The 16,119-nt window shown below is 35.9% G+C and overlaps 1 protein-coding gene across 1 annotated transcript in view; it reads right to left on the bottom strand.

The window, feature by feature from the left end:
- The window catches only part of Stpg2 (sperm tail PG-rich repeat containing 2), a 447,430-nt gene that overhangs the window by 238,660 nt on the left and 192,651 nt on the right, over positions 1-16,119 (bottom strand). Inside the window, exons 7-8 of the mRNA XM_004661543.2 lie at positions 10,951-11,058; positions 6,806-6,965 (exon numbers count right to left, since the gene is read on the bottom strand). Of these exons, the coding sequence (XP_004661600.2) occupies positions 6,806-6,965; positions 10,951-11,058 (268 nt within the window). The remainder of the gene's footprint in view (positions 1-6,805; positions 6,966-10,950; positions 11,059-16,119) is intronic.

Here is a 16,119-nt window from a genome sequence, read left to right as displayed (position 1 = left end):
CAGCCCGAGGACCCAGGCAGCAACTTGACTGAGACCAAAATCATCCAAGGTAACTGGGTTTGCACCAGGGAAGGGTCTCACTTGGTCACAAGCTGACTGGGATCCCTCAACAGACCAGAAAACTTAACCTCTATGTTGATAGAGGATCTGGTTGTTATAATAACTACTCTGGCATACATACTCGGGGCTGTTTTTGACTGAATGGGTACAGTGTTTAGTTAACTTTTAGAATCTACCTGTGTTTTATTCCATTCAGCCTATTTGAATACTCCCATAGCAGGGAATCTCAACCCCTAGGAGCACCTTTGTAGTTACTCTCAGAGTCTTAAGAGCCACACCTAACACCTTAAGCTCCTACCCTGAAAATATATAATATAAAATTAACTGATACAGCTAAGAATACCCAGATAGCTAGAAAATCCAAGCATTAATCTAAGATGCAAAAATATATACATTATAACACAAGAAACACTAAAAAGCAAGACGATATAAATCCACCTAAAAGTATTAATACATCAGAAATGACCTCCAGTGAGAACGAGTTAGAGGAAATGCCTGAAAAAGATTTCAAAAGAATGATTGTAAATATGTTCAAAGAAGTCAGAGAACAAATCAAAGGAGTCAAAGAGGAACTTAAAGAGGAAATCAAAGGAATCAAAGAAGATGCAGGACACCAATTTCATGAAATAAAGAAGGCAATACAAGAAATAAATAAGGAAGTAGAAATAATAAAGAAAAACCAGTCAGAATTACTAGCAATGAAGAACAAAGTTAATGAAATAAAAAACTCTGTAGAAAATCTCACCAGTAGAATGGATGAAGGAGAGGACAGAATATCTAAGCTAGAAGACCAGGTGGCAGATGTAATACAGGCCAACAAAGAAAAAGACAAACTTATAGAAAAGTATGAGTGGGAATTTCAAGATATTCGGGACACTATGAAAAGATCTAATATTAGAATTCAGGGCAAGGTAGAAGGAGAAGAATTTCACTCAAAAGGCATAGTAGGTGTCTTCAACAAAATCATAGAAGAAAATTTCCCCCAAATTGGGAAAGAGGTGCCAATACAGATACAGGAAGCTGTTAGAACCCCAGCCAGACAAAACCTGGAAAGAACCTCTCCTCGCCATATTATAATCAAACTTCCAAACACACACACCAGAAAAAAAATATTGAAAGCAGTTAGAGAGAAAAATCAAGTTACCTACAAAAGCAAGCCCATCAGGATTACAGCAGATTATTCAACACAAACTTTTAAAGCCAGAAGGGCTTGGAGTGATATATTCCAAGTTCTGAAAGATAACAACTGTCAACCAAGGTTACTTTATCCTGCAAAGTTATCCATTCAAATAGATGGAGAAATAAGGACATTCCATGACAAAAGCAGGTTAAAGGAGTATTTGAAGACAAAACCAGCTCTACAGAAAATATTTGATAGAATCCTCCATGCTGAAGAAAAGGAAAAGCACACATATAAGGAACCTAGAAAAAACAAGCAATAACCAAATACTAGCTAACAGAAGAGAGCACAGGTAGAACCAGAACCACAAAAAAAAAAAAAAAAAAGGCAAACATAAATACACACCTTTCAATAATATCTCTTAATATCAACGGCATCAATGCCCCAACAAAAAGACATAGATTTGCAGACTGGGTTAAAAAGCAGGATCCTATAATTTGTTGTCTCCAAGAAACTCACCTTTCTACAAAGGATAGACATTATCTTAGGGTGAAAGGTTGGAAGATGGTGTTTCAAGCAAATGGGCCTAGAAAACAAGCAGGGGTTGCTATCCTAATATTGGACAGGGTAGACTTTAGTCCAACGTTAGTCAAGAAAGATAAGGAAGGTCACTTTATATTGATTAAGGGCACACTCCAACAAGAGGACATTACAATCCTAAACATATATGCACCTAACATGGGGGCTCCCAAATTCATCAAACAAACACTATTAGAACTAAGATCACAGATAACACCAAACACAGTGGTGGTGGGTGACTTTAACACCCCACTCTCATCAATTGACAGGTCATCCCGGGAAAAAATAAACAGAGAGGCATCTGGACTAAATGAGGTCATAGAAGGAATGGACTTAACAGATATATACAGGACATTTCATCTAAAGGCTGCAGAATATACATTCTTTTCAGCAGCACATGGAACATTCTCTAAAATAGAGCATATATTAGGACACAAAGCAAATCTTAACAAATTCAGGAAAATTAAAATAATTCCTTGCATTCTATCTGACCACAATGGAATTAAACTACAAATCAGTGGCAAGAAAGGCTATAGAGCATACACAAAATCATAGAAACTAAATAATACACTACTAAATGATGAATGGGTCAATACAGAAATCAAAAAAGAAATCAAAAAATTCATAGAGTCAAATGATAATGAGAACACAACATACCAAAATCTCTGGGACACAATGAAGGCAGTTCTAAGAGGTAAATTTATAGCCTTAAGTGCCTATATAAAGAAATTAGAGGGCTGGAGAGATGGCTTAGTGGTTAAGCGCTTGCCTGTGAAGCCTAAGGACCCCGGTTCGAGGGTCGGTTCCCCAGGTCCCACGTTAGCCAGATGCACAAGGTGGCGCATGCGTCTGGAGTTCATTTGCAGAGGCTGGAAGCCCTGGCACACCCATTCTCGCTCTCTCCCTCTACCTGTCTTTCTCTCTGTGTCTGTCCCTCTCAAATAAATAAATAAATAATTTTAAAAAAATTTTTAAAGAAATTAGAAAGGTCGCAAGTAAACGACCTAATGCTTCACCTTAAAGCCTTGGAAAAAGAAGAACAAGGCAAACCAAAAATCAGTAGACGGGAAGAAATAATAAAGATTAGGGCAGAAATTAATGAAATAGAAACAAAAAGAACAAACCAAAAAATTAATGAAACAAAGAGTTGGTTCTTTGAAAGGATAAACAAGATTGATAAACCCTTAGCAAATCTGACCAAAAGAAAGAGAGAAGAGACACAAATTAATAAAATCAGAGATGAACAAGGTAACATCACAACAGATTCCAGTGAAATTCAAAAAATCATAGGGACATACTATAAAAGCATATACTCCACAAAGTATTAAAATCCGAAAGAAATGGATGATTTCCTTGATCTATATGACCTACATAAGTTAAATCAAAATGAGATTAATCACTTAAATAGACCTATAACAAGTATGGAGATCCAAGCAGTTATCAAAAATCTGCCAACTAAAAAAAGTCAAGGCCAAGGTGGATTCACTGCTGAATTTTACCAGACTTTTAAGGAAGAGCTAACACCATTGCTTCTTAAGCTTTTCCAGGAAATAGAAAAAGAAGGAATTCTACCAAACTCCTTCTATGAGGCCAGCATCACCCTGATACCAAAACCAGGCAAAGATAGAACAAAAGAAGAAAATTACAGACCAATCTCCCTCATGAACATAGATGCAAAAATTCTCAACAAAATATTGGCAAACAGAATACAAGAGTATATCAGAAAGATCATTCACCCTGACCAAGTAGGCTTTATCCCAGAGATGCAGGGATGATTCAACATACGCAAATCTATAAATGGAATACATTACACAAATGGGTTGAAGGACAAAAATCACATGATCATCTCATTAAACGCAGAGAAAGCATTTGACAAAATCCAACATCCCTTCATGATAAAAGTCCTACAGAGACTGGGAATAGAAGGAACATCTCTCAATACAGTAAAGGCTATTTATGACAAGCCTACAGCCAACATATTACTAAATGGGGAAAAACTGGAAGCTTTTCCACTAAAATCAGGAAAAAGACAAGGGTGTCCACTGTCCCCACTTTTATTTAATATAGTTTTAGAAGTCTTAGCCATAGCAATAAGGCAAGAGACACACATAAAAGGGATACAAATTGGAAAGGAAGAGATCAAGTTCTTATTATTTGCAGATGACATGATTCTATACATAAAGGACCCTAAAGACTCTACTAGCAAACTGTTAGAGCTGATCAAAACCTATAGCAATGTAGCAGGATACAAAATAAATACACAGAAATCAGTAGCCTTCATATATGCTAACAACAAACACACAGAGGATGAAATCAGAGAATCACTCCCATTTACAATTGCATCAAAAAATAAATAAATAAATAAAGTACCTTGGAATAAACCTAACCAAGGAAGTAAAGAATCTCTACAATGAGAACTTTAAAACACTCAAGCAAGAAATTGCAGAAGACATTAGAAAGTGGAGAAACATCCCTTGTTCCTGGATTGGAAGAATCAATATTGTGAAAATGGCAATCTTACCTAAAGCAATATACACATTTAATGCAGTCCCTATCAAAAATTGCAAAGGCTTTCTTCATGAAAATAGAAAAAACAATCCAAAAATTCATTTGGAATCAAAAAACCTCAAATATCTAAAATAATACTGAGCAACTAAAATGAGGCTGGTGGCATCACCATACCTGATTTTAACCTATACTATAGAGCCATAGTAACAAAAACAGTATGGTACTGGCACAAAAACAGACATGTAGATCAGTGGAACAGAATAGAGGACCCAGATGTAAGCCCAAGGAGCTATAGCTACCTGATATTCAATAAAAATGCCAAAAACACTCAGTGGAGAAGAGACAGCCTCTTCAGCAAATGGTGTTTTGAAAACTGGATATATATCTGCAGAAGGATGAAAATAGATTCTTCTCTTTCTCCATGCACAAGAATTACTCCAAATGTATTAAAGACCTTAGCATCAGACCTGAAACTCTGTAACTGCTAGAGGAAAAAGTAGGGGAAACCCTCCAACATATTGGTCTTTGCAAAGACTTTCTGAATACAACCACAATTGCTCAGGCAATAAAACCACAGATTAATCACTGGGACCGCATGAAATTACAAAGATTTTGCACTGCAAAGGACACAGTGAAAAAAGCAGAGGCAACCTACAGAATGGGAAAAAATCTTCGCCAGCTATATATCTGATAGAGGATTAATATCTAAGATATACAAAGAACTCAAAAAGTTAAATAATAAGGAATCAAACAAGCCAATCAAAAAATGGGCTATGGAGCTAAATAGAGAGTTCTCAAAGGAAGAAATACGAATGGCATATAAGCATCTATAAAAGTGTTCTACGTCACTAGTCATCAGGGAAATGCAGATTAAAACTACATTGAGATTCCATCTCACTCCTGTCAGAATGGCCACCATCATGAAAACAAATGATCATAAATGTTGGCGGGGATGTGGAAAAAAAGGAACCCTTCTACACTGCTGGTGGGAATGCAATCTGGTCCAGCCATTGTGGAAAACAGTGTGGAGGTTCCTAACACAGCTAAAGATTGATCTACCATATGACCCAGCTATAGCACTCCTAGGCATATATCCAAAGGACTCATCTCATTTCCTTAGAAGTACGTGCTCAACCATGTTTATTGCTGCTCAGTATATAATAGCTGGGAAATGGAACCAGCCTAGATGTCCCTCAACAGATGAGGTGATAATGAAGGTGTGGCACATTTATACAATGGAGTTTTACTCAGCAGTAAAGAAAAATGAAGTTATGAAATTTGCAGAAAAATGGATGGATCTGGAAAGTATTATACTAAGTGAGGTAACCCAGTCCCAGAAAGCCAAGCGCCACGTGTTCTCTCTCATATGTGGATCCTAGCTACAGATGACTGGGCTTCTGCGTGAGAATGAAAATACTTAGTAGCAGAGGCCAGTAAGTTGAAAAGGAGACATAAAGGGTGGAGAAAGGAAGGGAGGAGGATACTTAATAGGTTGATATTGTATATATGTAATTACAATGATTGTAATGGGGAGGTAATATGATGGAGAATGGAATTTCAAATGGGAAAGTGTGGGGGTGGGGAGGCAGGGAATTACCATGGGATATATTTTATAATCATGGAAAATGTTAATAAAAATTTTTAAAAAAGAAAAACAAAGAGGAAATAATACAAAAAATATTCATTATACACAGCTGTAGATAGCTGGAGACATTTGATTACAATTACATACGGTGCGTTTTTTATACTTGTAATTTCATACCATTCTTTACACACTGAGAAGATTAGAATATGTGACTATACATAAACAAATGGTTTAACAAGGTGAATAAATAAAAAATTATATATACTAAAATATATTACTAGTAATGACCACATAATTGATATACTATATATGTTATAGAGAAAATTAGAAAAATTTGCTAAATAAGGAAAAGCAATAGAAAATTATAATTCAGAGCTGGAGAGATGGCTTAGCTGTTACAGTGTTTGCCTACAAAGCCAAAGGACCCAGGTTCAACTCCCCAGGACCCATATAAGCCAGTTGCAGAAGGGGGCACATGCATCTGGAGTTTGTTTGCAATGGCTGGAGGCCACTATCCCTATCTGCCTCTTTGTCTCCCCTTCTCTCTCTTTCTGTCTCTCAAATAAATAACTAAAATTTAAAAAGAAAGAAAATTACAGTTCAGATGTTTGAGAGGTCAAAATTAAAATCTTACTAAGACTTGCTTTGTATTTGCTTATTCCTGTTTAATGTTCAGTAAGACACTTGAACTTAACTTCTGGCCTCCATGAACACACATACATACATATATACCTACATGTATGAACACATACACACATCATATACATATACATATACATATACATATACATATACATATACATATACATATACATATACATGCAAAAATAGTGATTTAAAATGATACCTCCAAATACCACATTGACAAAACAAACTCTGATGCAGACATCCTGTTAGGATAATATGTAGAATAACAAATCTAAAAAGTAAAAATACAAGAATTAATCACTAGCCTGGCATTTCCTCTGCCCTGGAGTCCTGCATGAACCGAGGAGTACTTTGACCAAAAGAGGCATTTTTCAGTCCTGAAGTTTTCTTCCAGTACTTGAAAGCAGTCCGAGTTTCATTATATGTGCCAGGAGCTGGAGTGATTGATTTTGCAGGTACAAATCTCTAGTGAGGACCAGGAACACATGCCAGTGAGAAACTGTAGTATGTTTTGGTGTTTTAAGAGTTAAAAGTTGCTTTCTGAGAAATATAACGTCTAGACTTTATATCTTGATGGAGTGACGAAAATATAGATGAGCTGAAATCTTGAGGCCACCAAAAATGAAGCATACAGCTTTGAGTAAAATCACCTATATACTAATATAGTAATATAGTATGCATCTGAATTCTTTTAGTAAGAAGTAGTCTAAACCTGAGTTTCTATATGGTAGTAGATGGACAAGTTTCACATTTAACATAGTCTGCATTTAATGTACAACTATATGAGATATGACGATTTATGATTTTAATGTACTTAATTTACATTGCATTAATAATGTCCATCAATATATGCATTCCATTAATTACATAATATCATTAAATATCTTTTAAAAAGTAAATCTTAGATTAAAGTGACTTTTAAATATTTTATTTGTATTTATTTATTTGACAGAGAGAAAGAGAGAGAGAATGGGCAAGCCAGTGCCTCCAAATGACCTCCAGACCCATGTGCCACCTTGTACATTGGCTTACATGAGTCCTGGGGAATCAGGCTGAGGTCCTTTGGCTTTTCAGGCAAATGCTTTAAGCACTAAGCCAACTCTCCAGCCAATCAAGTGATTTTAAATGTAATTTAACTTATAAACTTATTAACATTAAAAACACATGTACCTATCTGTATAACTGTGAACTTTTATGAAATTCAGGCTTATACAATTTCTTAACTTTTATTTAAAATAATTATGAATTTACAGAAAATTGCACAAATAAAGGCAATATAGAAAATAATTGATAATCTTTGCCAAATTCACCTATTAATATTACCTCATTTGTTTACCGATTCTATCCCAGTGTTTCACTATATTAATGCACATACATATACATTATGGATATATGTATATATGTATACATAAATATATTGCATGAAAAGTTCTATATGGAGTGGTTCTTTACCCATAAATATTTCAGTACATATTAATAAAAAATCTGGAATATTTTCTTATGTATCTGCTGTACAGTTATGAAGTTCAATAATTTTATCAGTGATCTACTACTTTGATCTATTATTCATATTCTAAACTTATGAGTAGGTCTCATGTTTCCATTACATTTTTCCCTTCCAATACATAATCTAGTATCAGATCAGCTCCTGCTTTTAATCATCATGTATCTTTAATGTAGGATGAATTCCATAGTTTCCTAGTAAGCTCTTATAGTTTAAATGAATATCAAATCTTTTGTATACTAGAACCTTCCCATTTTGGAATTTAATAATTCCCCATAATTATAACCAAGTTAATTATTCCTGGACAGAGTACTAAATACATGATATTTTGGCATCCTCAATGGCATCTTGTTTGGAGGAACATGATATCCTCTGATGCTCACTATTTAATTTTTATCAAATCTAACAATTACTCAGCATTCTACTTATAACCAAGAGTTTTCCCTTCTACAATTATTTCCTTCATTGTATGTCAATCAATCTGTCTCTCTATCTATCATATACCTATCTGCCTGCATACCCATCTGTAATCTATATACTTAGTTTTCTCTCTAGTGCCCATGTGGACTTATGAGTGACAAATAGGTGCAAATTTCATGAATATATATATATATTATATATATTATCATATTATTATAGATTATTAATATATTATATGTTAATATAATATATATTATATATATTCATGAAATTTGAATGAATATATAATATATGTTATATATTATAATATATATGTGTATACATATGTATACATATATATGTGTGTAGTTATAAATATATATGTGTGTGTGTGTATCCATGCATATCTCCACCCCTAACCCTATCCAAGATTAATGCAGCCCAATAATGTAGTTACTTGGCTTATTCTTTATGGTACGGTTAAAGTTCATTTGGAATATGAATTCACATTTATTTCCATTTACTTTCAACTTTAGAAGTTTTTATAATTTTCACCCCTTTCATTCTTACTTTTTAAATTTTTTTGAATATATAAAATACTGACATGCTTCCAAAAGACATAACATGAACTTTTAAAGGCCAAGAAATGTCGCTATCTCCTATTTTCCTTTAACTCTATGAAACCTGTGCCACGAGGTGAGATGTCAATATTTGACTTTTTTTCCATGGTGTAAATTCATCCACATTAGTTAATATCGTACCATCAACATAGCATCAACCACTTTGCAAGTCTCCTGAAAACTACCAACTATCACCGACTCTTGGAGGCTGGTCCAGGTGCTGCAATGTGCTTGTGCTCCCTCCCACTTCCTCACCATTCCTTGCAAGAAACAAACATCATTGCTCTCTTGTTTGCTATTTTAGTGTTTTTATAAAAACAAGTAGACATGTGTACCTTTTCAGATCACCCTTCTTTCTTATACAAAATATATATGTGAAATATCCACTTTTTCATTTTATAAAACAGGTAAATATGAATGCTACCAAAAATTATTATTGGAAGTTCTAGAAAGAACTCTGAATTCTTTTAAATGTTTACTGTCTTATATAACTAATGCCAAGTATGTTGTCTAAGAAATGATCATTTTACACCCTATCTGTGTCACTTGAGTTAAAAAATTACTGTTCCTAGATTTTATCCTAACTAACTGAATCAATCTTTGAGAGGAACACTAGAAGGGCAGGTTGACTCCTGGATATGCATATGTATTAAAATTGCCCAGGATATTTTTAATGTGCATCAGAGTTTAAAACCATTGTTATAAAGAAAACACTATATCTTAAAAAATAATACTTGAAGACATAAGGGTTTCGCTGCTTTTAGTTGAAATACCAGACAAATGCTGAAACTGATAACTAAATTGTCCATAAATATATCTTTATTTATTCCTGTTAAACAGAAATTCTTGACTCTATGACTACCTTGTTATATTCTTTTTCTATCTTGCTTAGTTACCTGTTCATATTCAGCCAAACACATTGCCTCTATCAGGCAATCAAGTTTGGACTTAACTCCTGCATATCCTTCACCTAAAGACTATTACTCCTTTTTCTACCAGTCCCATAAACAAAATTGACATTTTCCTTTCCATCTCTAAATCTATAATTAAAGTAATTAGTGTTAAGTGATATAAAATTAGGATCACACATCAGATGAAAAGCAAAAGCATTAAAACTAAGAGTATAAGCTATAAAACTTCAATTTGACAAATCAAGGACACAGACAGACAGACAAACAAACATACTGTCTCTCTCTTTTTCTCTCTCTCTCTTACTTTTCCCTCCCATAACCATCTTGTATAGTGCCTTAAGTGTCATTAAGGTGTACTAGTATTCATTCTTGATTCTTCTTAATCCCTCACTACATCTAACCCATTAAAAAGTAATCTTAATTATATCTACAAAACATATCTATAACTTACCTACCTGTCTCCAAGGAAATGTCTCTTAAATATAATGGAATCAAAGGAGTTGTCTGTAGTCACCTGAAAGTTAATCACTTTCCTAAGTTAAATGAAATAATTATAGCTGTTCACAGGACATGTGGACAAATTTGCAAGAGGGAGTTATTACTTATGGCCTGGTTCCAGGGAACACTTTAGAATCTTCTTCAAAAGATAAAAATTTCCACATGGGTTACACAAATAACATTTACATATTCATTAGCCAATTATTTTAAAAATCAAACTTTGCATTTCTGATCACCTGAACTAAGTGTTCACATATGAAATTTGCTTCATAGTAAATGTTCAATAGGTGGTCCCAATTGCAATATCCATTTATGTATTATCATTGGTATTACAGTCTTATTTAACATTATTTTGCCCACATTTTTGACAATGTTTGGCCTATACTAAATCTATTTCTAATTTGCTTGAATACTGCTTTTCCTTTTACCATCTTCTTAAATGCATTTGGATTTATTACTTGCTTCAGATTATGCCTGTTATAGCATCTATATGAAAGTAGCTAGAGACAGACTATTACCTCGCACTGAGAAAGAAAAGCAGGAGATCCATCATTTACATTCATTGTTGTGCTTCCAGTCTTCTGAAATTGACTTTGAATGTCATATTTTCCAGGCCCTGGTACTCCCTAAATTACAGAAAGAAAGAAATGCTCTTATTTAGGAAAGATCTAGAATATTAGCAGCTAGAATGGCTAAATATCTGAACGAAAGTTACAGAGTTTTTAAGCAAATTACTAAATGATAATAGTAAGGTATGTTATAAAAAGGCAAGCTGGAACAAACTTCTTACGAAGAAAAAAAAAGAAAGTAACGCCATAGCAAAGCTTCCCTTGAACCTTAACACACACTACCTGAAGCTTTGCTGCCCTCTACTGATAAAGATGAAGAAAAAATTGACAAGCTCTTAATAAATATTAATATGAAGGGAAAATAACTCCTTTTGTTCTTCCATTTAGAAGCATAATTAGTTTTTCCTTTAAACAATGAATTGTGTAGTTATAAGTGGAACTCAGTAGTAGAGTACCTGTTTTAGCATGTGATGCTAGGCTCAGTCCCACCAGCAGTAACAAATCTTGTCTTTTCAAATGTCCATTAATCAGTAGCCTGCTCATTTCCAACAAGTAGTCTATAAGCATTCTATTATTTTACCCAAAACACTAGATGTAAGACATTGAGCTTTTAAGTGTATACTTTGCAATAGATTTGTCATATAAATCCTAGGACTGTGTGCTTTATTATCTTAGTATAAGACATATATATATACTAAGAATATATATATATGTGTGTGTGTATATATATATATATATATATATATATATATATATTCTTAGTAAAAAGTTATATCTATCTATGTATGTATACATCAGTTTTATCATTAGTTTAATTACCTCGATATAGTACATTTAATAATAGAAAAAATTTAGATTAATACCTTGTTCCATATATCCCTCAGCTGATTTTCCACAGCTAAAAACAAATTACTCCTTGGTTTGGTAAGTGAATATTTGGCTTATAAATTGGATGTATGAAGTTCTGTCAGCACATCCTGTCACTTGTCTTCACATATCCAAATCCAACCAATAATTCTCTGCACCTCCACAACTGCCACTCTTACTCAAGCCAAAACCATCTTTTACTTGAATTACTGTGAAGGTCCTCTGACCCCTTGCTTTCACCTGTCTATCTTCAGTTTGATAACATAGTAGCCAGACAGAAGTCCCATCCAGATTGTATCATATTTCATACTTCCCTTTATATGTCCACCCAATGTCGTTCAAACCATTCATTTTCATCAAAGCCTTTAATAATACCTGAATTCTACCCTTAGTCACTGTGTTAGTTTGAATGGATGTCTTCCAGTACATTCAGAAGTTTACTAAAGTTTGTAATTTAGATCTCCAGCCACCTGACTGGGGTAGGTGTCAATTTAGGTAAATCCTAGGGTCCAGCCCTTAAGGTGTGTTTGGGAATGCCATCCAAAGATATACACAATGATTGAGATCTGCTTGGGGTTCCTGATATGTACTTGCTTATGGTGCTGGTGGTGGCTGTTTTTCTCTCTTTGCATGGACCTGTGAAAGTGGGGCAGTATCTTCTGCCATCATGGAAATTTCCCTCTATCTGTAAGCTTCAATAAAACCTTTTGTCCTATAAACTGTGTCTTATCTAGAAGTTCATCCCAGCATCATGAAGCTGTATACTACAAATTGGAAATGAGTGAGGTAGCTTGCTAAGATGAATCTGACGCATGTGGATTTTGGTCTTTTGGGACCTACATGCTGGAAGAATGGGGAACTTGGTGCTTGAAAATGAAAATGCCTTCTGGAGTGGTAAGCAAAGTATTGTGGAATATTTTCATGAGGGTTTGAAAATCATAAGTACAGAGAGAATTGAATTTGGAGGTTTGGCTTATGAACTTTCTAAAGAGAAGGGAAAATGGCAGAAAACTTTGTTGAAACAATATATTACTGCCATAAGGGATAGCAGCATTCTGATGCCAATGCCCAGAGAAATGATCAAGGTTGAATTTGTAATGGACTGATGTACTTGGTGTAAGATTCAGGATTGAGCAAGACTATGGAGACCACTCTGAGGCAAAGATGAAAGCTTTCATTCAGGAAAAACATGAGCTGCCAGGACTGACTATCAAGAGCAGAGCACAGCCAACTTTGAGATTACAGATAGTGGGCTCTATAGAGTTCTTCAGTTGGGAGAATGTGAAGAAGGGAAATAGCTAGGGTTTGAGACCAGAACAGTGCCTAGGTGGGAGATAAGGAGGCAGGAAACCTAGCACTGTAGTATTGTTAGGCAAAGAAGGGATAATGGCTGGGCAGTTCCCTGAGGAATGTGGATGACCCACTTCATTATATCTCTGTCACCCTCCTGCTGTCCTCAGTGACTTCATTTTGTCCTGACTTAACACTGGGCTAAAGATATAGGACTGAGAAATTTTAAGAATTAAAATTGGGAAAATTCAAACAAGTTTAAAATTTACTGGCACTAAGACTGGCTTTAGGCTACTGAAGCTGCTTTTTTCAAATACATTAGCATTTCGAAGGAAGATGGTTCAAGTATTTTGTTTCAATGAACAATAGAAATGATGCCTGAGGTGATTTCACCCCAAAAAGATTGAATGGTAGGAATGCATTCTTTTGAAAGGAGATCTGAAAAGAAGGAACCTGCTGTTCAAGGTCATGATTTATTTCCTCCTTGAATTAAGAATATGGCTATGTCCTGCAAACCTGGTATTAGGTTCAGAAGCATGAAAAATGCATGGAATTCTTCATGAAGTACACACGGTTCTAGGAGCTGCTACTGAGATGTGGATATCGGCAGAATCAGATGACCCTGATAGACCAATGGAGGCATTGGAAGATGGATTGTGGACTGTGCAAGGGCTACCACATAGTGCTGTTGGCTGGGGGTAGAAACTTTCCCTGGCTATTCAGCCCAGCTAGAGGGGCAGAATTGGAAAATCTAGAGACTGTCAGTCACTGGTTATGATAACGGACTGGGACTGCAGAAGTTTAATGTTTGCTTAATGGTTATTGAATTTGCATTATTCCAGTTTTTCTTTGATATGCCTTAAAGAAGTTGAAAATTTTTAGTCTGTGCCTTTATATGATGAGAGTATATAACTTGTTTTGATTTTACAGGACTTATAGCTAAGAGACTATCGTAACTCTCAGATGAGACTTGGGACTTTGGCATGCCCATTCTCTCTCTCTCTCTGCCCCTTTCTCTCTCTGTGCCTCTTTCTCTCTCTCAGTCTGTTGCTCTCAAATAAATAAATAAAATAAACAACAAAAAAAATTTTTTTAACTTAAAAAAAAAACTTCCTTAAATTGGCAAAGATCATGGGACCTTTGAAGTTAGACTGAGTACAATTTACAACATGAGATGGTTAAGACTCTATTGGGGGCCAGGGGTAGAATATGGTAGTTTGAATAGATGTTCCCCAATACATTCAAGAGTTTATTAAAGCTGGTAATTTAGATCTCCAGCTGTGGTGGTTTGAATAGATGGCCCCCAACATATACAGGAGTTTTTTTGTTTTTGTTTTTTTGTTTTTTTTTTTTTGTAGTTTGTATCTACAGCTACCTGGCTGTTATGCCCAGTTCTCAGCACCCCCAGTGACCACCATGGAGAACCAAACATGTATGCAAGGGCAAGGAGCTTTAATTCGGGCTTAAGCTCAGTCTCTTGACTTCATCAACACAGTGGATCCATGCAAGAGCCCTGAGTAGTGGGAGGGTAGGGTTTTTATAGGGATTTGAACATAGAAGAAGGGGATGATACATGATTGGTTGATTTAAACAGTATACTCTTCTGGTTGGTTTAGGATTTTGGCGGGCAAAGTTGGCAGGTTGGAGATAGGGGAATTGAGCTCATCTATGACTATGGGAATGTCTCATGACTTGAGGAATGTATGGCATAATGTATGGCATAATCAGTTTAACTGTTAAGCCTACCCTTAAGGCAAAGTCGGTGGGCTGTAGCTAGGGGAATTGAACTTATCTTATGACTTCAGGAATGTATGGCATAATCAGTTTCCAGTAACTGTTAAGCCCACCCTTACTGGAAAATAAAAACTTAGACCTTGCTGGGAAACAGAAACTTAGGCCTACTGAGGACTTTGAAGCCTGTCATGGCATCCATCTGGTTCCTGAGTCCTTCACTGGCTAGAGGCAGTGTCACTGGGTGGATCTTAAGGTGTGGTGGTGGGTTTCAGATTTCAATCTAAAGATATGCAAAGTGTCCCTAGCAGGAGTTCCTGAGGTGTGTTTTTGGCTTTTAGGCTTGTGCTTCTCTCTCTCTCTGCTTGGGCCTGTGAAGGCATGCCAACTTCTTCTGCCATTTTGGAACTTCCCCTGGATCTATAAGATTCAATAAATCCCTTCCTCCATAACTGTGTCTGGTCTGGAAGTTTATCTCAGCAAACCTGAATCTGTCTGCTACACCAGCCATCTGACTAGAGGATTTCCCACTGTGGGCAGATCCTAGGGTTTAGCCCTAAGGTGTGTTTGGGGGAATTCCAATCTAAAGATATGCAAAGTGCTTGAGCTTTGCCTGGGGCTCCTGATTAATGCTTGCTTATGGTGCTGGTACCCTTTAGTTTTCTCTCTCTGTGTGGACCTATGAAAGTGGGCCAGCTTCTTCTGCCGTTATGGAACCTCCCCTTTATCTGTAAGCTTCAAAAAACCCTTCCTCCATAACTGTGCCTGGTTTGGAAGTTCATCCCTGTTATGAGCATGCAAGGACCAGCATATGGTCCAGGGCCAGTTTAGGATAAACAAGTTTGTTGTGAGAGTAAAAAATGCAAAGTCAAAGCTTGTAAGCAAAACTAAGACTAACTGTGTGCAGTGATGTAGTAGAGATTAGCAGATGTGTGTGTGAAACTATTAGATAAGTATTGGAAGGTATAAAAACCCCAGCTGCTCAGCAACCATTGTCTCAGTCTCCCCGACACTATGACTGACTGAAAGGTTACTCAGCAGTCCTGACTGAGACCCCCGCGAGACACATCACCGATCCGAATTCATCAACCCGACACTCTGTCCAAATGATCATCCGTAAGCCAGAGCACTAGCTTACACCAGCGGACCAAGACTCGGCTTGGAGTGCAGCAAACTGAAAGTAAAACGTCGCAGCTCGAACCTCACGTTGGTCAGGTCGTAAAACGTCGC

This window comes from Jaculus jaculus, chromosome 2, assembly GCF_020740685.1.
Source record: "Jaculus jaculus isolate mJacJac1 chromosome 2, mJacJac1.mat.Y.cur, whole genome shotgun sequence".
In the NCBI taxonomy this organism is placed as follows: domain Eukaryota; kingdom Metazoa; phylum Chordata; class Mammalia; order Rodentia; family Dipodidae; genus Jaculus; species Jaculus jaculus.
Note: the sequence above shows the minus strand (reverse complement) of the source record. Positions and strands in the feature narration are given on the sequence as shown.